This window comes from Alosa alosa, chromosome 4, assembly GCF_017589495.1.
Source record: "Alosa alosa isolate M-15738 ecotype Scorff River chromosome 4, AALO_Geno_1.1, whole genome shotgun sequence".
NCBI classification, from domain to species: Eukaryota; Metazoa; Chordata; class Actinopteri; order Clupeiformes; family Clupeidae; genus Alosa; species Alosa alosa.
The window spans coordinates 27,869,807-27,891,678 of NC_063192.1; the positions used below are offsets into that span (position 1 = coordinate 27,869,807).

Here is a 21,872-nt window from a genome sequence, read left to right on the forward strand (position 1 = left end):
CAACCTTTGGAGTTCACGCACCAGGCAAAACATCACAAACTTAAGGCGCAGACGCCGATTCGCCATTTCTCCAGGATTTTTGTTTCAGCCATTTCTTATTTTTAAATACAATGCATTCTGGACAGGTGCACAATTTTTACAGATCCATTTGTTTCAACTGGAGCGCGTTCACTGTAACATCTACTCTGAACATTTGCAGGTGCGTCGATACTGGTTCGGGGCCCGGAACTATAACCATGTCCCTCTTTTTGGAAATGAAAGAGTTCGGGGAGGCGGCCTCATTCCTCCGCAAAACTGTCTTGGAACAACTGGCAGCTCAAACTCATGCATTTGACGGTACAGTGAATTGATTTTTCAGTCTGAATTCAGTGCGCACAGATAGTGGAACTAGCAAGATGTTTAGCGGGAATTTTCTGTGTTGTTTGTGAGTTTTTTTGTGATACACACGTTATATTCAGGCAAAAAGCGTGTGTTCATTCCCGATGAGAAGGAGGCGTACTTGGAAGTGGAACTGAAGGATGTAGATGGGGATAAAGCCACCGTTGAAACCAGGGATGGAAGGGTAAGTGACTATTACTATTACTATTAAGTGACTATTACATTATCAATTACGATGTCTCTTATGGTGGATTTCGTTGGATATTGCCAGGAATCAGCACAACATTTTCATGATGACATCATAACAGTCCTTGCAATTGACTACTTTTTGTAACAAAACCACGGATAACCTATAGGCCTACCTTGAAATTGCATTTGATGATGATGATGACGATTTTAATTTGAAGATTATATGAGGATGACATGCATTTGTCTGAATGAGTTTTGTCTGAAATGGGTCATTCTGAAATTGTGCTAGACTGTAAATGTACAAAAACATATTAAAGGAACCTATTTTTGGTAATGAAGAGCACTTATACCCTAATTAGCAAACAAGAAAGACATTAATTGATTCACTTTTTCCATTAGCATGTTTCATTTTCTAAAATCTCAGCTTGTACTCAGGTTATGCAAGTCTGTGGACTGTTTTTAAGTTTTGTGAGATATGGCACTTTTTTAGTTTGCTTTGTCAACAGAGACTTGAATGATTTTTAATTAGCATAACTCTGCAGTGTCTCTGAGTTTATATTGTGTCCTTTATTTTAGCTGTTGATTGTGAAAGAGGAGGACATTCAGCAGATGAATCCCCCAAAGTTTGACATGATAGAGGACATGGCTATGCTTACACACCTCAATGAGGCCTCAGTCCTCTTCAACCTCAGGAGACGATACAGCAATTGGATGATCTATGTGAGTACTGCTGCAAACCTTTGTTAAAATCAGACTCTTGTCTGCAGGGGCATAGCACAAGATCCTGGGCCTTATAGGCAGTCCTGATGGGTCCCCATAATAAATATAATAAAATATATTCCACTTTTCAAAAGCCCTCCCTCCCCTTGGGGCCCTAGTAATCTGGTTTTACCCCCAGTCCGATGCCCCTGCTTGTCTGGCTCAGAGCTCAGACTCCCCTCTTTTCAATTTTAACAAATGTTACATTTGTTTTTGAACTATATTGGGTTGAGTTAATTTAGAATGTAAGCCTATGTGTGAATTGCCTCTCTGATCACCTGACATGTTTGCAATAATGATTGTGTAAAACTCTTCCTCTCTCTCTCTCTCTCTCTCTCTTGTGTGTGTGTGTTTGTGGTGTGGTGTGTGTGTGTGTGTGTGTGTGTGTGTGTATCTCTCCTGCAGACGTACTCAGGTCTGTTCTGTGTCACAGTAAACCCGTATAAGTGGCTGCCTGTCTACACAGCTACAGTGGTCGCGGCTTACAAGGGCAGGCGCCGCAATGAAACCCCTCCCCACATCTATGCCATCGCTGACAATGCCTACAATGACATGCTGCGAAGTGAGTCCCCTCCTACGGAACTGCCCACTGTGCTCTTCAGGCCTGGAGGTGCCACATTAGAACGCCTGTTGTAAAAAGAACCATCTAAAAATCTAAATCTGTTGTGTTCTATTTCTCCAGATCGTGAGAACCAGTCTATGCTCATCACGTAAGTGGACTTAAGTGGGCTTTCTGTAGGTCCCATATTCTTTTGCCGCTAAAACACATTTTCTGTTCTTCATACCCTGAGTTTACATCTCAAAAGAAGCGAATAGTATTTTTTGATTTCTCGCTTTGGTCCTTGTTTTATCTCTTTTCTGAACTTTTACGCACTTTGGCCATCATGTCATCCACGCTAATGTTTTTTCTACCACTCCTAGCGGAGAATCCGGTGCTGGCAAAACTGTCAACACGAAACGCGTAATTCAGTATTTTGCCATTGTAGCTGCGCTTGGTGAAGCAGGTGGAAAGAAAGGAGTAAGGGCAGACATCTTTTCCCCTTTTGTGCCAGTTTTCCTCCATCATCCATTGTTTTTTTTTCTCATTTTTGTTGATTTTTTTTTTCTCATTTTTGTTGAATTATTTTTTTGTTTTGTCTTTTGTGTTTTTTACCTTTTGAAATTTTGACTTTGTCATATGCATCACACCTTTTGGTAATTCCCTTCAAATATACCCAACTTTGAAATAACCAATAGATTCCTTTGTCAGTGATTAGATGTTATGTTAGAGGTTTTGTTGCCCTTCTCCACAACAGTCCTCCTGTTTTTGTTTTGTTTTTCACCCTCATTTTCCTCATCCCCTAATGTGGTTGTTTTTGGAAAGACCATTTGAATTTTTGGATTTCTTTTGTTTTTCATCCCAATCCTCTGTCCCTGTCTTTTAACTTCATGTGTTTTTCCTTGCCCAATCATCCTCCCTCAGAAACATACTTTTTCCATCTTGTTTTACACTTCAGAATTCAGATAAACAAACAGTTTGCTTGCAAAAACAGATATATCCAGTTATAGCAAATATTCCTAAATCAGTTTGGTGGCTACTACCTGTAATAGGCGACACAGTAGATAGATAGATAGATAGATAGATAGATAGATAAATAGTCTATCCACTTGATTTCAAATTCCAGGCAGGGAACTGACATTGTGATGTAATATGGACAAGTACGAGGTGGTAACACGGCCACGATGCAAAGCGAACAGAATGTGTCCTTGGAGGTAGCACAGAAGTGAATAGTCAAAAAGTGGTTGCCGGTGCATATTATATCCCCTAATATAAAATACAAAATGTAAAAAGCAACAGAAAATTAACTATACACATTCGTAAAATTATATGAACTTATCATGCACAAAAGAAAAATCACGATTTATGAGTATTGGAAAGAATAAAGATAATCTGTTTTTGCAAATTGACTCTATTAATGGATAAGACACTGTGGCAAAATTGGCCCTATTTTTTGACCTCCTTCAGGGTACTCTAGAGGACCAGATCATTGAGGCCAACCCTGCCATGGAGGCTTTTGGCAACGCCAAAACTGTGAGGAATGACAACTCATCACGCTTTGTAAGTGCACATTGAAAATGTCAAAAAAAAAAAGGTATGAAGACTGGACTGAAATGACAGAAATGTGTCATTAAAGTAATTTTCTTTCTCTTGTGATCTGGCAGGGCAAGTTCATCAGAATTCATTTTGGTCCCTCAGGGAAACTGGCCTCCGCTGATATCGACATCTGTAAGAGTTTAGATTTCACTTTTTACCTAGCCTATTCATTTGGTCATGTTCAGTGTTGTATATTCTTGTGTAGAAGTCTTTTTTGTCACCTTTTTGTCTTCTGGTATTCACTAATACTCTGTTTTAATTTTTCACAAACCAAGACCTTCTAGAAAAATCTAGAGTGATATTTCAGCAGCCTGGAGAAAGGAGCTACCACATCTACTACCAAATCATGTCCCAGCGCAAACTTGAGATGCTGGGTAAGCCAGAATACTGCTACTGCGCACCCCTTCTCTCCAAAATCTGGATGGAGCCCTCAGTGTGTTCTGTATTGGTAATCTCTAAACGAAGTGCTCTTTATTTATACACATCCACAGATATGCTGCTGGTGTCCTCCAATCCGTTTGATTACCACTACTGCTCCCAGGGGGTGATCACCGTGGAGAACATGGACGACGGGGACGAGCTGATGGCCACAGATGTAAGAGAACAGACAGAGGCGTAGCGGTGATGATTGAGTGATTGATGACGTCACACACATTCATACACACACATACACACACACACACACACACACACACACACAGTAGCATGATAACTTTTAATACCTTGGCAAGATACGAGTGGGTCAACGCAATGCTTCTGCATGCCACAGGATAACCTTGTGCAGCATACTTTGCTCATTGCTCATTGCTTAGCTCTTTGACCATACAATGAAATTAAGGCCAATGGACTGTGGAGATTTGGATGTTTCAAGGGGCCCATCATTTCTAGCTACAACCTTGAAAAAAAGTGTGTGTGTTGAAGAGAGGCTAACGTTCAAGTTGAATTCATTTCATTTTAAGTGATACAAATATTTGCCCATTTGCGAATTTCAAAGGATGTCAGATAGCAGCTAGCTCTGGACCATATGCAGGCCAGCCCCGGTGTCAGTTTCTCTATTGGCCGTGTTATTTATACTTCCATTAACACTGAGTGTCTCGCGGGGCCAATGGTGCATATCTGGTTGCAGTCACTTTGTTATTTCTGTTTATCCTCTGCCCCTCATGTTTTTTTTTTTTTTTCTGTCGCCTCGTCATCGTCATATCATCTGACCCGGGTTGCCACAGCATGCCATGGACACGCTGGGCTTCACACCCGAGGAGAAGAACGGCTGCTACAAGATTGTGGGCGCCATCATGCACTTTGGCAATATGAAGTTCAAGACGAGGCCGAGAGAGGAGCAGGCGGAGGCTGACGGGACTGAGAGTGAGGGCGGCAACGACACACATACACACACACATAAACACACACAGTAGCATGATGCCACACACATTCACACACACACACACACACACACACACACACACAGTAGCGTGACGCCACACACATTCATACACATTCATACACACACACACACACACACACACACACACACACACACACACACACACACACACACACACACACACTACTGTATAATGCCATGACTCATCTTTGTAAAAACTGTGGGGAGGCTATTATCTCTTTTATAACGTGGACCTTTTATAGGTTGTTTCTTTATGTTGTTTGTGTTTGCATACATACACCAGGTGCGGATAAAGCCTCCTACTTGATGGGCACTAATTCAGCAGACCTCATCAAGGGTTTACTGAATCCCAGGGTGAAGGTGGGGAATGAGTACATCATCAAGGGCCAGACTGTTGAACAGGTGAGAATATGTCATCATTTATGCAGAATTGCATTGGACTGATTACTGATCATACTTAATATTAATAGGCCCCTGTGACATTGTATCTACATGGTACAATAAGCAATAAGCAACAAGCAACATGCAACATGCATAACATTAAACAACTAGCGTAACAACACTGCTTTGTGCTTAGACATAGAAGAGTTCATAAGATTAAAGTTCAGAATCATATAAGCAAACCAATTGCTGAAATATAGAGATGTGCCTACCGAGAGGCAGCTGCAGACAACGACGTTCAATAGGTTCAACTTGTCCCTTGCCTACCATGTGGATGTAAACAAAGCTATAGAACCTAGAATGCGTCACATGAAAAACGTTAATTGATGTTCTGTTGTTCACTGATATTTAGTCGGTTACACTGTGTGTCTGTTACACTTAATGGGACAGTATTAGGAGATGGAGGCATACAATTAATAGTGCACAAATAAATATGGTTTATGAGCAATATACATGATGAATATTTGTAATTGCAATATTGTTGATTAACATCTCTTAATATATGTATCTGTATAGGTTTACTATGCTGTTGGCGCATTGGCCAAAGCCACGTACGATCGGATGTTCAAGTGGATAGTGGACCGTATCAACAAGACTCTGTACACAGCCCTTGCACGCCAGTTCTTCATCGGAGTCCTGGATATAGCGGGATTTGAAATCTTTGACGTATGCACTACAATGGCATTTTTTCCCTCTTTACATTCCATGAATTTATGAAGGAGTAGACTACTATTCAGCATTTCTGATGTAGTGCCTTGTTCATCAAGCTGCACACAGTTAGAATAGAAGAGAATAGAGAATTTACATTTACATTTATATTTACATTTTACATTTACAGTAGAGTCTTGCATGCAACTAATTAGTAGCAGTGTCAGATAGCCAAACAAATTCCAAGAAATTGTTATTAGTGGTTGTTGTCTGTTTTCTATAGACCCTTTCCATTATCAGCATCATAGTTGGCCCCACAAGACTTCCGTTTTAACATTCCATATGTTATCTTAATGCAGAGGAAGTCGATTGGGAACCAAATAGAACGCTCAAGCATTGTTTTTGTTGTTATTGTTGAAAGGGTCCATAGTAACCTTGTTCATGTATTTACCCCTCTTCTTCCATCATTTCCTCCTTATTCCAACTAGTTCAACAGCCTTGAGCAGCTGTGCATCAACTACACGAATGAGAAACTGCAGCAGTTCTTCAACCACCACATGTTCATCCTGGAGCAGGAGGAGTACCAGAGGGAGGGCATTGAATGGACCTTCATAGACTTTGGCTTAGACCTGCAAGCATGCATTGACCTCATTGAGAAGGTGTGCAAGGATTCCTAATTTGATTGATTGATTGATTGATTGATTGGTTAATTGATTGATTGATTGATTGGTTGGTTAATTGATTGATTGATTGTTTGGGGAGAGAAATTAAACTCTGTTAAATGTGTTTTTGTTTTGTCTGCAGCCTATGGGTATATTATCAATCATGGAGGAAGAGTGCATGTTCCCCAAAGCAACAGACAACAGCTTCAAGGCTAAGCTCTATGACAACCACATTGGCAAGTCACCAAACTTTGTGAAGCCAAAACCCGACAAGAAACGCAAATATGAGGCCCACTTTGAGCTGGTGCACTATGCTGGAGTGGTACGTATGTCGGAGATTATTGTAAAACACAAAATGCAAACATGGAGTATGTAATGGTGACAAATACACTGACACACATGTATAATATCACAGAAGGTATTGAACCATAATACCATTCCTTATGCTCTTTCTCCAAGGTGCCGTACAATCTTTCCGGCTGGCTTGAAAAGAACAGAGACCCTCTGAATGAGACAGTGGTGGTCTGCTTCCAGAAGGCCTCTAACAAATTAATGGCAAGCATATTTGAGAACTTCATAGGGGCTGATTCAGGTAGGTTCCAGGTTCCAATACAAATAAAGCATGTCAATGGCACCTAGAACTACACCCAACTATCAATCTTTTTCTCTTTCTCAATTATTTGCAGCGGGTGAGCTCAAAACGAAAGAGAAAAGGAGAAAAGGAGCGTCCTTCCAAACAGTCTCACAGTTGCACAAGGTAGGCCCACCCCTGCGTTGGATAGTCCAAGTAATAGCATGACGGTGTCCATGTTTTAAAAGAAGCTTTGGTAGTTTAAAAATACTGTACAGAGGGCTTGTCATTGCATCTCAGTGTGGTGGCTGTTTTGGTTACAATAAATGGTGAGGCTTCACTTTGGACAAGAGAGGGAGTTAGTTAAGACTTGCAGTGATGTTTAGGGAAATTAACTCATGAACATCACTTTAAGTCTGTGCTATCTCCACTCTCCCTGGCATCTGCATTTCACATGGTACAGGTAAGAGCCTGAGGTTAAAGCTAGTTAAAGCCATATTCAAGACATACTGTATTCAAAGATTTAAGGTTGAGCATACATTTATGGGATTCCCTTTCTCTGTAATTTGAACTTGGTTGAAAAATGGACACTGGGCTTTTGAAAAGCATGTTGAAGTGGGTGATTCTCATCATGACATCTCTCTTTCCTCTTCTAGGAAAACCTGAACAAGCTAATGACCAACTTGAGAAGCACTCAGCCTCACTTTGTGCGTTGCATCATTCCAAACGAATCAAAGACCCCAGGCAAGAAGGCTCAGATTCTGGTGCTATTTCCAGTTCATATGTAGTGCAAAAAGAACTGAGTTGTCCACAAACCATTCAGGTCTAATCTGAGAACTCTGCTCTGTTTTCAGGAGAGATGGAGCCCTTCTTGGTGCTGCACCAACTGCGTTGCAATGGCGTGCTGGAGGGCATCAGAATCTGCAGGAAGGGTTTTCCCAACCGTATTCTGTACGCCGAGTTCAAACAGCGGTGAGCAGGACAACTCATACAATAATATAATTACATTACATTACATTTGGCTAACGCATAATCCCACACTCAATACATTACAATACCACCCGCAGTCCAAAATGATGCCCAATACAATATCATGACATCTGAAAGCACACAGTAGCTTCCTGTTTCTATTTGCGTCTAAATACCCTGTTTGCCTCCCAATGTTGATTGGTTCCTTCTCCATCCTATCTAACATTCAAGTCAGTGTTTTTCTTCATAAAGAGTTCAACATCCATGAGTGTTTCCTAAGCTTTTTTTACTGACATCAACTGTCTGTGGTTTCCAGCTACCGTATCCTGAACCCTCTGGCTATCCCAGAAGACACTTTTGTGGACAGCAAGAAGGCTGCTGAGAAACTGCTCAGCTCCCTTGACATTGACCACACCCAGTACAGATTTGGTTACACTAAGGTATTGAATACGCTATCGCCTTGCATGACTAAATCTTCCATATTTTAATGAAATGGTATTAGTAAGCTAGAGCACTTCTCAAACGCATTGTTATAAAATGCTTCACAGAGACAGCAGAATAGAACAGACAGTAATAAACTCATCAGGTTTTAAAATATTTAGGGTGATAAAAAGCTACTATGGTGTAGGGAAAAAGCAAAAACTGTTGTTTTCTGACAATTCATGACAATTGGTCTGTGTGACTCTTTATCAACCCCATAAAATATAAATGTTGACACATAAAGACCTTGAGCCTGTTTTGTTCTTCCCTCTCTAGGTGTTCTTCAAGGCTGGACTGCTGGGAGAGCTGGAGGACATGAGAGACGAGCGTCTGGCCAAAATCATCACGATGATCCAGGCCGTGTGTCGAGGCAAGATCATGAGGATGCAACGCCAGAAGTTCCTGTTGGAGAAGTGAGAACCAGCACCACCAAACATTATTAGCTTAGCTTAACTCAGAACCTTATTCCTGACAGCACTGCAGTAATGCAGTAGCTAACAATGCAATGTTGTTGTGTAAGGGAGTCACAAAATATGATACGTTTACCAAGAAAATTCATATTTGTAATCCATCAACATTACTAGCTAAATTAAGGAACCATATACGAACAAACCATATATTTACCATAGACCTTACTATACTAAAGTTCTTATTCAAACCAGCTGCAGTGCAGTGCATGTATGTATATGTGTATATATATATATGTATGTATATATATATATATATATATATATATATATATATATATATATATGTGTATATATATATATATATATATATATATATAATCTTAGCCCACACTCATCCCACGTAAGGAAATCTTTAACACAGTGCTTATGGTGCGGTGGTTGTTTAAGCTGTTAAAAGCATCTCGGCACACACAGGCATGGGTGGTTTAAAGCACTGTGGTATTTATCACGTTCAAGTGTGTCTCTGAGGCTGCTCCATGCTGTCTCTTAATTTAATGCTTAATTTAATGATAATTCCCTGGCACTTGACGAATGTGTGAGGATTTGACCATGGGCATGTATGTGTGTGTGTAACAGCACATTTAAGACGCGAGAAATGTCTGGGGCTGTGGCGCAGCTGTGGCGTGGCGTGTGCCAGGCGGCCAGTCCACACGTACATGTACGGGCTTGTGTGTGGTCCCTGCGGAGAACGCCTGTTTAAAGCACACACACACACACTCACTCCACAAGACCCCCGCCTGGGCTGTACTTACAACAGGAGCAGGTGTGGATGTAGAAGGTGTGGGGGGGGCAGTATCACCCAGTGCTCTTATGCCAGTTGTCCAAACTTCATCACCCCCCCCCACACACACACACACACACACACATTCACTCACACCCACCTCCCCCCACTGCCCTGTATACAAAAATAAACCCCATTCTTCTCCTAACTCCTTTGTCCAGACTGGCCATGGCTATGAACAACCGCATCCCTGGAATACCAGCCCAGGTGACAGGGGATTAAGTCCTCCTGTTTCATGGAGCTCTTGGGTTTCAGATAATCAACGACCTCTACCCAACCTCCCACTGGCCCACTGGGTGACACCATGCCAGCAATCCGGAATTGATTTACCCCACTGGGTCCGGTCGCGTCGCTCGTCACGCACACACACACACACACACACACACACACACACACACTGCTGGACAGCACAGGCCACATGACACAAAGGGCCACGTTCTCCTGTCCGTATTTGGTGTTTGGAGCACTGGGCTAATTTAGAACAATGGAGAGTTAAAGGGCAGCGGCAGTGGTGGTGGCATGTCACACATAAACCCAGGGCAAGGATGGGTCAGACAAGGAAAGGGGAGAAGGGAGAGAATGTCAAAAGAGTGGAAAGAGTTTTCGGATAATGTATGGTGAACCTTGTGTAGTGTTAACAAGAGCCTACCATTACTTATCCAGTAACACACAGAAAGAAATATTTTACAGTAGTCTGACTTAAGAAAGTCAGTGGAAATAAACTACCCCACAAGATTAAAATTCTTGCCACAGTGCTCAGAAATGAACCTGAAATGAAATATCACACACAAAATTAAAATATTTACCGGTATTTGATTGTATGGGAGCAACTACGCACAGATTTCTTTCCTTCTTGTTCTTCGCCCTTGTAATGATAAATGCCATCTCCTGTGCTCTACAGGGAGGCCATCACGATCATCCAGTGGAACCTCCGCGCCTTCTACACGGTCAAGAACTGGCCCTGGATGACCCTCTTCTTCAAGATCAAGCCCCTGCTGAAGAGCGCGGCCACCGAGAAGGAGCTCGCTGCCCTCAAGGAGGAGTACCAGAAACTGAAGGAGGCCTACGAGAGGTCCGAAGCCAAGCGCAAGGAGCTGGAGGAGAAGCAGGTGTCCCTGGTCCAGGAGAAGAATGACCTCTCCCTGCAGATCCAGTCAGTGAGTAGCCATGGTGATGAATGATGGGATACAGAATCCAAAGGGGAAATATCCATACGTTATAGAATAATATCAATACTGAATATCCTACATGGGATAACAACAGTTATAATAAATAACTTTCAAAGGAGTCTATGACATGAATGAGAAAGTATGTAACACAATCATGAGCATATTGTTAGCCATGTTAAAACAATGTAAGAAGCTCAACAACAATGTACAATATGGAAGAGTAATTGCTCATTGTGCTAATTGTGTCCTCCACCCTCAGGAACAAGACAACCTTGCGGACGCGGAGGACCGCTGCAACCTGCTGATCAAAGCCAAGCTGGCGCTAGAGAGCAAAGTGAAGGAGCTGACGGAGCGTCTGGAGGATGAGGAGGAGGTCAGCTCCAACATCCTCAGCAAGAAGCGCAAGTTGGAGGACGAGTGTGCCGAGCTCAAGAAGGACATTGATGACCTGGAGATCACCCTGGCCAAGGTGGAGAAGGAGAAGCATGCCATCGAGAACAAGGTGAGGTTTCATGATTTTGTGCTTTTCAGGTTTTCTAGGTTTCTCATTAGTTGTACAGAACATCAGCTACTCTTCCATATGATATTATGACAACAGATAAGTCACTAACAGATGTAACATACACATTTTGAAATTAAAATAAAGAAAAACATAAGGCACTGAAACAAGGTGTTCTGACTACTGAAAACTAGGTATGCACATTGCACAATAATATTGGCAGAAGATAAGTATCGGCCAATAAAACTTAGTTAAGTTAACTATTGGTTAATTCTAGGTAGCTATGAACATATGAACATATAGGTAGATATGAACATGTGTGTCAGCTCTGAAAAAATATGTGTATTGGCACCCAAAATGAGTTTGAAGATATGAAAGGCAAATTGAATATAGGCAAAAATCCTCTCTGTAAATTCTTGAAACATTCCCTTGTTGACCCAGTGCATCTCTGACATGACCGCAGGTGAAAAACCTGACTGAGGAGATGGCCGTCCTGGACGAGTCCATCCTGAAGCTGACCAATGAGAAGAAGGCATTCCAGGAGGCTCACATGCAGGCCCTGGAGGACCTGCAAGCTGAGGAGGACAAGGTCAACATGCTGACCAAGGCCAAGATCAAGCTGGAGCAGCAAGTGGACGATGTGAGTGTTTGCTTGTGTCCTCTGAGAAGTGCCGTCTTACGCCATCATGTTTCATCTTAGTAAAAAATAATACTGTATTTAGAAAAATATGGCTATATATCAAATTGTACATTAACACCAAATATTAAACATACACAAAGGATATGAAAGAAACAAGTTTGATTTGATGATTTTGTTCTTATTAAGGATAACTGGTAGAATGTACTGTGAGCTTGAGGGAAGCCATTGCCATCTGCTGGAATAAACTGAATTTGTTTATTTTCGATTATTTGTTTATTTGTTGATGGTGATGGTGTCTGCAGTTGGAGGGTTCTCTGGAGCAGGAGAAGAAGGTCCGCATGGACCTTGAGCGTGTCAAGCGGAAGCTGGAAGGGGATCTCAAGATCACCCTGGAGTCTGCTGCAGACCTGGAGAATGACAAACAGCAGATGGACGAGAAACTCAGAAAGTGAGTGTCTAGAACAGTGGTTCTCAACCTTTTTTTCAGTGATGTACCTTTAATTACTGCTACGCTTCAACCACGACGCCATCGTTTGAGTTTTGACAGTGAAGAATAGCCTACTGAAATATAAAATTAATTTTATGAACTTATATTTTCCTGAAATATTTATTAAATAATTGTTTTTAAAGTATTTTTGCATGGATTCTACTTTTTTAAATATATGTATATTTCTAAAATCTCACTTAACCCCCTGTAGTGCCTTCACGTACCCCCATTTGAGAACCACTGGTCTAGAATATATAGAGACCATCTTATCCTTGACTCCTTTTTGAAATGACCTGAAAATTATTTTGAAATGATAATAACCATGTCATTAATATTATGTTAATGCAGATGTCAAAGCTGCTCATTAGCCTGCATTCATATATGAAGCATTCCATGCAGTTTCCTAAAGGTAGCACTCTTTGCTTTCATGCAGGAAAGACTATGAAATGACTCAGCTGGGCTCTAAACTGGAGGATGGGCAATCCCTGATTATTCAGCTACAGAAGAAGATTAAAGAGCTGCAGGTATGTACTGCACTTTTCCCAACTCCCAACCAGAGCCCACCTTGCCTGTCTTGCACTGGAAATAGATGTGTAAGATCTGCTTGTTGCCACTCTGTCTCTGTTTATCAAAGTCTGCTTAAGAAGCAGCTATTTCTCACTGGCTATTAGGATAGATTAAAGTAATAATGATTCAGTCCCAACAAGAGTGAAAAAATTGTCTTTGGACAAAGACATCTGCCAAATGCTTTGTGCTTCAGTTCCAACTTATTATTGAGCTGCTTATTAAACTCAAATGAGTATTTTACAAATAGTTCCACTTGATCAATATTATGATTCCATTTTCATTTATGATTGTGGTAGAACCTTTATTGAATTAGTGCTTGTGTTGATTCTTCTCTGTCTCCAGGCATGTATCGAGCAGCTGGAAGAGGAGTTGGGCGCGGAGCGTGTGGCGCGGTCCAAAGCGGACAAGCAGCGCTGCGAGCTCTCCCAGGAGCTGGGCGAGCTGAGCGAGCGCCTGGAGGAGGCCGGCGGCGCCACGGCGGCGCAGATCGAGATGAACAAGAAGCGCGAGGCCGACTTCCTGAAGATGCGGCGCGACCTGGAGGAGGCCTCGCTCCACCACGAGGCCACCACGGCCATGCTGCGCAAGAAGCACGGCGACAGCGTGCTGGAGCTGGGCGAGCAGCTGGACAACCTGCAGCGCGTCAAGCAGAAGCTGGAGAAGGAGAAGTGCGAGGCCAAGATGGAGGCCGACGACCTGGCGTCCAACCTGGAGCACATGGCCAAGTCCAAGGTGAGAGAGGGTGAGGTGTGGAGTGAGACATGGCCACATAATCACTCATAATCAGAGGCAACCTGAATACTGTATGTCAGGTGGTTTAGCACAGCCAAGGGGTCCTGGAATATGGCAGCCAGCTCAAGAGATTATAGAGGCTGCCATTTTTCATGAAGCACATTTTGTAGCAGTAAGATCTGTTGGAATGAAGTAAAGACAGCAACAAATGAGTTCAATCATTTACCATTGCTTCAGTATTATGACTCAAGAGAAAAAGAACTCCAGACAGCTGAATGGCTTCCTTCTCTCTTCCTCTCTGTCTTCTCCCAGATGGCCATTGAGAAGATGTGCAGGCTGTGTGAGGATCAGCTGACCGAGGCCAAGGTCAAGATTGATGAACTGCAGAGGCAGCTCATGGATGCCACATCCCATAAAGCCCGATCCCAGACTGAGTGTGGTAAGCTATACACCTACACAAGGCTCCTTTCTGAACTAGTCAATGCAGTTCAAAGAACAGAAATGGTGTCCTGTATACAATTTCACTTAGTTAACCGATTGAATACAATTCTTAAGATAAGTTTAGAACCTAGAAATGTGAAGATTTTGACATGTTAAAGTTACATTAAGTTTTACTATTCTAGTGGTAAATAGAGTGCATTTGTATAGCACTTTTCTCCAAAGTGATTTATAGTTTACCCGTTCATATACACCTTCACACATGTAAGCTTTAGAGTTAGTATTGACTGTTTCTCTCTCTGATCAGCTGAGGTGACGCGTAGGTTGGAGGAGAGGGAGGTCCTGGTTCTCCAGTTGCAGCGCACCAAGCACAACTTCACCCACACCGTGGAAGAGATGAAGAAACATATGGAGGAGGAGAGCAAGGTCAGAGGTCAACTCGTCCCCTTGGAATTCTACTGTATCTACATTCTGAGTAGCTCTGAGATGTTGAGCTTCAAAGTTTTAGGATTCCATAGAGTACTGATAGGTGAAACAAAGATATAATGTCCAAAAATGCATACAATTATTTTAAGAATCACCTCACCTTCTAAAGTTGTCACAGAATACGAATATGTCAATAACTCAATTTTGACAAATATGTCAGATAGAAGGGGACGAACTGTATTAGAAACACACAGACTCTCTTAAACACTAACTGACACTGAGTTTTAACACAAGCAGTTGGCTTGTGATTGTCATTTCATATGACGATTAAATCAAATATTGGCCTACTACACCTCACTGTTTTTCATCATTTTGAGATTTTTGTACACCTAAATATTGCTAAATCATATGGAATGGCAACATATATCTAAGTAGACTTTTTCACATTTTGCCTCCATGTTATATTTCCGGTCTCATTCCGCTGGTTCAAAATGTTATTTTAATTCATATGTCGGTCTGTTTATGACTCCTATGTTTGTGTGTGATTATTTTGTTTTGAATCTATGATTTTCCATGTCAAAAAAAGAAAGGCATTGTTAATGATGGGCACAAAATAATAAATAATTCCTCCACTTCATTGCGCCCCACCTGCCATGTCTCTGTGCCCCACTAGTGGGGGCCGCCCCACACTTTGAGAACCACTGATCTAGCTATTATCCTGATTATTCTAATTTCTCAGGTATTTGGCATACAGTACAGTAAGACAGTGTAAGCTACTCTTCCTCACATTGTCCTGTGTATCCATCAGGCAAAGAATGCCCTGGCTCATGCGCTGCAGTCCTCCCGCCATGACTGTGACCTGATGAGGGAGCAGCTAGAGGAGGAGCAAGAGGCCAAGTCGGAGCTGCAGCGCGCCCTGTCCAAGGCCAACACCGAGGTGGCCCAGTGGAGAACCAAGTACGAGACCGATGCTATCCAGAGGACTGAGGAGCTGGAGGAGGCCAAGTAAGAAGAAGCACTACTGGATAACCTGTAACATGATAACATTTATGATAACATTTACTGCAGTAATTTAATTCACACTAAGAAAGAAGTTGATAGTCAACAGCACTTAAGTCTCTGGAAATGCACATGTGACATTGCTGTTTAAGTCCATCTGAACTGCAGGAGCGAGAGATTTTTTTATCAGTGTTTATAATTGGCATATTTATAATTTTGACAATTATAAACACTGATAAAAAAAATCTCTCATCTCAATGTTTTACCAACAGATACATAGGTTGGAGGAGGAGGTTGTAAGCCATATAAATACCTCATATTTAGCATCAGATTCATCTCCTGAAGCAACCCATTTTCAAAGCCTGACTTTGTCCACAGGAAGAAGCTGGTGGCTCGCCTGCAGTTCACAGAGGAAACAGTGGAGGCCTCCCATGCCAAGTGTGCCTCTCTTGAGAAGACCAAGCAGAGGCTCCAGATTGAGATCGAAGATGTGATGGTGGACCTGGAGCGCTCCAATGCTGTGGCCACTGCCCTGGACAAGAAGCAACGCAACTTTGACAAGGTCAGTGCAGGAGTGTGTGAATAGACAACAAACGCATTAGTATTTTATGACTTTAGACATATTTGCAGAAGAGGACGTTGTGATTCTCTGCATTCTAAGTACGGTCATAAATTGGCGTTCATTCGGCCTGAAAATGACTCATTTTTACCCAACCCCAAAAAGTGTAACATCTATATACTGCTTTCATAGTTGGTCATGGTCATACAAACAGCTAGCATGTCCATTTTGATCTTGCCACCAAACTTACCTTGCCTCACCGTGTGTTGCTGTGGTGACTGAAGAGTGTGTTACCTTCCCCAGGTTCTGTCGGAGTGGAAGCAGAAGTACGAGGAGGAGCACACGGAGCTGGAGGCATCCCAGAGAGAGGCGCGTAGCCTCAGCACCGAGCTCTTCAAGCTCAAGAACTGCTACGAGGAGGCGCTCGACCACCTGGAGACGGTCAAACGGGAGAACCATAACCTGCAGGGTAAAGTCTCATCCACTGCACAGGACTATTTCATATGATTGGTTTGGGAATTAGGCAAAAAATAGGGTAAGGTATTTTTTTGTTATTACTAGTTTGTGTTCTAGACTTTAATAGAATGGCGTTTGGTGATGACATTTGGTGATTTTAAAGATGAATAATGGCATCTACAAATGACAAATTATGCTACCCATACATCAGAAAACTTTAACAAGATTTGGGAAAGATTCTTGAAAGATTGGAGTCCAATGCCCCCCATTCAAGCTTTTCTCAAAAGACTACAATCTTTGAAGAATCTTTCCCAAATCGTGTCAAAATCTTCTGGTGTAAGGATGGCTTTAGTGACACGATATGTGTGCCCACAGAGGAGATAACGGACCTTGCTGACCAAATCAGTCAGGGTGGAAAGACCATCCATGAGCTGGAAAAGACGAAGAAAGTGCTTGATGTTGAGAAGAGCGACATACAAGCAGCACTGGAGGAAGTAGAGGTACGTTCTGACTTCCGTCTCATACGACATCAAGGAAGGATAATGAAAAACATATTCTGCCAGAAATATGTATTATCTTACTTTACACATTTGTGATGGGATCTGGGGAAAACCCATCACATGGTGGAATTTTACCAACTTCACCAAATCCAGGATGTTGCTAGGATTGTATTCAGGATGTTGCTAGGGGACGGTATCCAGGATATTACTAGGGTGGTATCAGAATCTTAAGTTGGTGAAATTTCATCAGAGTGGGTTGAAACGGAGCAGTAATCAAGGATTTTTGATTTCACCATGTCATGGGTTTTCCCAGATTCCATCACATTTATTTAATGGATTGGTTAGTATCCAGGGAAGTAGGCTGTGGCAAATGTTCACAACTCTGTGACTGATTGTTTTCCAATCTGTCTTGGTTTTTATGTAAATTCAGCCTTTTTTTAATCTTTTCTGTTGATCCAGGGTAGCTTGGAGCATGAGGAGAGCAAGACCCTGAAGATGCAGTTTGAGCTCACTCAGTTCAGGACTGAGATTGAAAAGAAGCTGACTGAAAAGGAGGAAGAAATCGACAACCTCCGGTAAGACACAAAATGATAACAAAAATAAATTGCGCTAGCATTCAAAGTACTGTTTACACGTTAAAGCAGTAAAGCAGTGTCAAGCAGCTGCTCAGTGTATTTAAAAAAAAAAAAAAAACAAGCATCTGAATATGATCCAGAAATATTTTTAACACTCTAAATCACCAAATTATCTTACTGTCTTTATCAGTTATTGTTAAAATGCTTAAATGTCCACCAAATGAATACATGTAAATGATTTCATTGATCTGTTTGGCCTTGCAGACGCACCCATCAACGCATAGTGGAGTCTATGCAGCTCACCCTGGATGCGGAGCTTAGGTCTCGCAATGAAGCACTGAGGCTTAAGAAGAAGATGGAGGGAGACCTGAACGAGATGGAGCTCCAGCTTAGCAACGCCAACCGCCAGGCTGCCGAGTCCCAGAAGGTGGTTCACTACCTCCAGACCCAGATCAAGGTGAGAGGGCCAGGGTTACAGCCAAGCATGACTAATCACAGAGGCAAGATGGTGGAAGAAACACAGTAGTGTGAGCAACAGAGCAGGAGAACTATTATTGTGAGGCAAATCATATGAAATTACAACTTGTTCAGTTGGTCTTTAGTAGTTTCTCAGCTCTCTGAATTTGCAAATTGGTACAGCTGTTAAACGAGACTGTTTTTTTTTTGTTATATTACATATCAAAAAGCATACTGTATCTGCATATGAGCCTAAAGCTTCACTCCTCTTGACCTCTGACCGATCAGGAGCTGCACATAGAGCTGGACTCAACCGTCCACCAGAACCAGGAGCTCAGAGAGCAGACAGCTCTGACGGAACGCAGGAGCAACCTTCTGGCCGCTGAGGTGGAGGAACTACGTTCCGTCATAGAGCAAACGGAACGTGGACGGCGTCTGGCAGAGCATGAGCTCATAGAAACCACGGAGAGAGTCAACCTGCTGCACACACAGGTGAGTCCACCAGCTCAGCTTCTCATGCAATACATTCATTGCTACTAAACATACAATTTATCACATATGTAATATTCATATATTTGAATGTATGCTATACTATAATTATATGGCCAGTTTCCCATTCATGGATCAAGCCAAGTCTTAAAGTAAATGCTTTTTTTCAATTACGATTTTCATTTTCTAGGCATGCACGGGACACTAGCTCATAATCTGATTAAAGAAATGTTTTAATGGCCTTCGTACAGTAGGTAGTACACATTTGTTAAAGACAATTCCCACTCTTACTGTTGTTTGTTGAAAAGTGAACTGATTCAGGAGCCTTCAGATACTGAAATAATGCATTATTCACTTGTCCTTGGTTATTCAGAACACCACTGTGTTGAACCAGAAGAAGAAGCTGGAGACTGACCTCAAAGTGCTGGTGGGAGAGGTGGACGATGCCACCCAGGAGTGCAGGAATGCCGAGGAGAAAGCCAAGAAGGCCATCTCAGATGTGAGTACTGGTCTCAATGCAAAGCATTAGTGGACGGCACATGGCTGCCACCATCAGGGCAAAGTGTGGAAAGACACCACTGTTGAGAACATCCCGATTGCTCCGACTATTGTTCAATTCAATTTGATTCGATTTGATTTGATTTGGTTCAATTCAGTTCAATCTTTATTTCACACTCACAAGAAGGTCCATAGCATAGAAAGCATAGTCAACTTGAAATGATAATAGTGATACATACATACTGTATAAATGCATGCTTTACATTCTGAGAAACACAATTTTACTTACTTTCTCTCGACTGTCCCAAACCCAGGCAGCCATGATGGCTGAGGAGCTGAAGAAGGAGCAGGACACCAGCTCTCACCTAGAGAGGATGAAGAAGAACATGGAGCAGACCGTTAAGGACCTGCAGATGCGTTTGGACGAGTCTGAGGAGATCGCCCTCAAGGGAGGCAAGAAGCAGATGCAGAAGATGGAGTTTCGGGTGAGGAACCAGTCAGAAGTCGGACTTAACTCTTATATCAATGCTGAAGGTTAGAAAGTGGATCCCAGGCTAAATCCTGTTGTGTGTGAACTGCTGTTTCTCCTAGATGAGAGAGCTGGAGAGTGAGCTGGACTGTGAACAGAGGAAGTCTTCCGAGTACCAGAAGGGCATACGCAAGTACGAGAGAAGGATCAAGGAGCTCACTCATCAGGTACTGATGCCATGCATTTGATTAGAACAGCTACACACACACAATGTAATGTGCCAAAGTTCAATTAGTTGGTTTTCATTATTGTTTATTTCCATGCTGGACATATAACAATGGGTCAAAGGAACTTTGTGAAAAAGTGTTTCGTTAAAGTGTGTTCATCATTCATGTATGGAGGACATTTCATTACCTGACACTTTGCCATCTTTTCTGCAGACAGATGAAGACAGGAAAACCCTGCTGAGGATGCAGGACCTGATCGAAAAGCTGCAAACCAAAGTGAAATCCTACAAGAGGCAGGCTGTGGAAGCAGTAAGTGTCCAGTGTACAAACTGTACACTGTTCAAAAGGGTTTCCTCTCTGGATCCTTCAGTGACCAGATTGGTATTCCTTTAGACCTCTACACGAGTCCTCCTCACCAGCTGGTCTGTGGTCTCTTACTACACAGTATACAGCTTTCTCCATTAACATGCATGTCCATCTATGGCCACCAGGAGGAGAATATGAGCAGCAACATGACAAGGTTCAGGAAAGTTCAGCACGAGCTGGATGACGCCGAGGAGAGGGCCGAGATGGCCGAGACTCAGGTCAGCAAGCTGCGTGTGCGCAAGGAGCAGGTCATAGTGAAGGTAAGCTCCAAGCACAGGGGTTGGTCCCCCGCCGCCTAGTGGACCACAATCTTTAGGTCACACTTTACTTGGATGGTCTCCTGTAGCCTAGACAGATCTACAGACGCTCATATTAATAAACTCACTCTGTTGACAACAATTTGTGGCTAAGGTGATGGTCAATAATTGTTTAACAGCCATTTTAAAGACTGAACTTGAATGTCATCAAACCCTCTGTAAGGTCTAAGGCAGACTATCCAATTAAAGTGTTAAGTCTTGTTGATGGTGTCTTTGTTCACTCAGATGGCCAAAGAACGGGTGGACTGATATGATTTGTCTTTGCAGATCACAGAGTGAACTGAAGCAGCGAGTTGACAGCTAACGCCCTGAATAAGTGATGTAACAACCCTGCAAATGTATTTAACAGTGATTCTTAATCTGTACAATCTTAAAAACAGCACACTTTGTGAAGATGTCTTGAGTGTACTTTTTTGTCTGTGTAGATTTTTGCCTTTGCTTAACTGCAGTAAAAGAATAGAGCAAACTCCACCAAAGACTTGTGTTAAGACATTGAGGTGCCGCTTGGAATTTACTTTTGAGGAAATGCAACCACAGTGTTCCATTGGACTTTGATCTTGTGTAGTGTAACTGAAATAGATATCAAAGTTCTAGTAGTTGTAGTTTCATTTATGAAAAAAAAGTGAAACTTAGTGCATGTTAGTCACTAAGTTGCCTAAAAACTTAATACAGAGAAACTTAAAAACCCAAGGTGTGCAATTTGATGTGATTCTGAAGGTAGCTCATGGCATGGGTACAGTATCATGTGGTACAAAAGGTCACCAAAATCTGTATTGTGCTGTCGGAAATATCTTGCAGGCATACCAGAGTGCAAATATTTACCCCTCACCAGCTGTCCTTGAACAAACAATAAACCCTGTATTCACCATCTGACTATTTATCATTTTTTGGTTCACATGAGAAATCTCAGGCACTGTAGCACATATTTCTACTGCATTACAATAAACAGCAGAGCAGAGATGTGTAAACAGAAGTAGGCCGTTTGCACCAGAAACAATAACTAGAATGATTAAAGTATCCACACTGACCAACACTAGGGTGAGTCTCTCTAAAGTTTGATGGATTCTGATTAGCAGTCAGCTTTTAATCGTTTTCAAAATTGCTCTGAAAGTGATGCCC

The 21,872-nt window shown here is 42.2% G+C and overlaps 1 protein-coding gene across 2 annotated transcripts; it reads left to right on the forward strand.

Moving 5' to 3' along the window:
- Positions 1 to 7: 7 nt before the first annotated feature.
- Positions 8 to 21,623, forward strand: LOC125293115 (myosin-7-like). Of its 2 annotated transcripts, XM_048240793.1 has the most exons (43): positions 8 to 125; positions 200 to 336; positions 459 to 562; positions 1,144 to 1,287; positions 1,732 to 1,888; positions 2,009 to 2,036; positions 2,248 to 2,344; positions 3,332 to 3,424; positions 3,529 to 3,592; positions 3,736 to 3,834; positions 3,952 to 4,055; positions 4,684 to 4,822; positions 5,146 to 5,264; positions 5,820 to 5,969; positions 6,440 to 6,610; positions 6,756 to 6,935; positions 7,073 to 7,205; positions 7,300 to 7,370; positions 7,841 to 7,928; positions 8,039 to 8,156; positions 8,470 to 8,593; positions 8,910 to 9,046; positions 10,786 to 11,041; positions 11,313 to 11,555; positions 12,016 to 12,192; positions 12,495 to 12,640; positions 13,113 to 13,203; positions 13,589 to 13,978; positions 14,291 to 14,417; positions 14,724 to 14,842; positions 15,651 to 15,847; positions 16,220 to 16,403; positions 16,704 to 16,869; positions 17,232 to 17,356; positions 17,816 to 17,931; positions 18,196 to 18,388; positions 18,676 to 18,879; positions 19,250 to 19,375; positions 19,689 to 19,859; positions 19,966 to 20,070; positions 20,284 to 20,379; positions 20,562 to 20,696; positions 21,021 to 21,623. In XM_048240793.1, the coding sequence occupies exons 2-43, from the start codon at positions 237 to 239 to the stop codon at positions 21,030 to 21,032; spliced, it is 5,799 nt and encodes a 1,932-aa protein (XP_048096750.1). In that variant the 5' UTR covers positions 8 to 125; positions 200 to 236; the 3' UTR covers positions 21,033 to 21,623. The 2 variants fall into 2 exon arrangements, with proteins under 2 accessions (XP_048096750.1, XP_048096749.1); XM_048240792.1 differs by lacking the exons at positions 8 to 125; positions 200 to 336; positions 459 to 562; positions 1,144 to 1,287; positions 2,248 to 2,344 and having other exon boundaries at positions 1,784 to 1,888.
- The last annotated feature ends 249 nt before the right edge of the window (positions 21,624 to 21,872 follow it).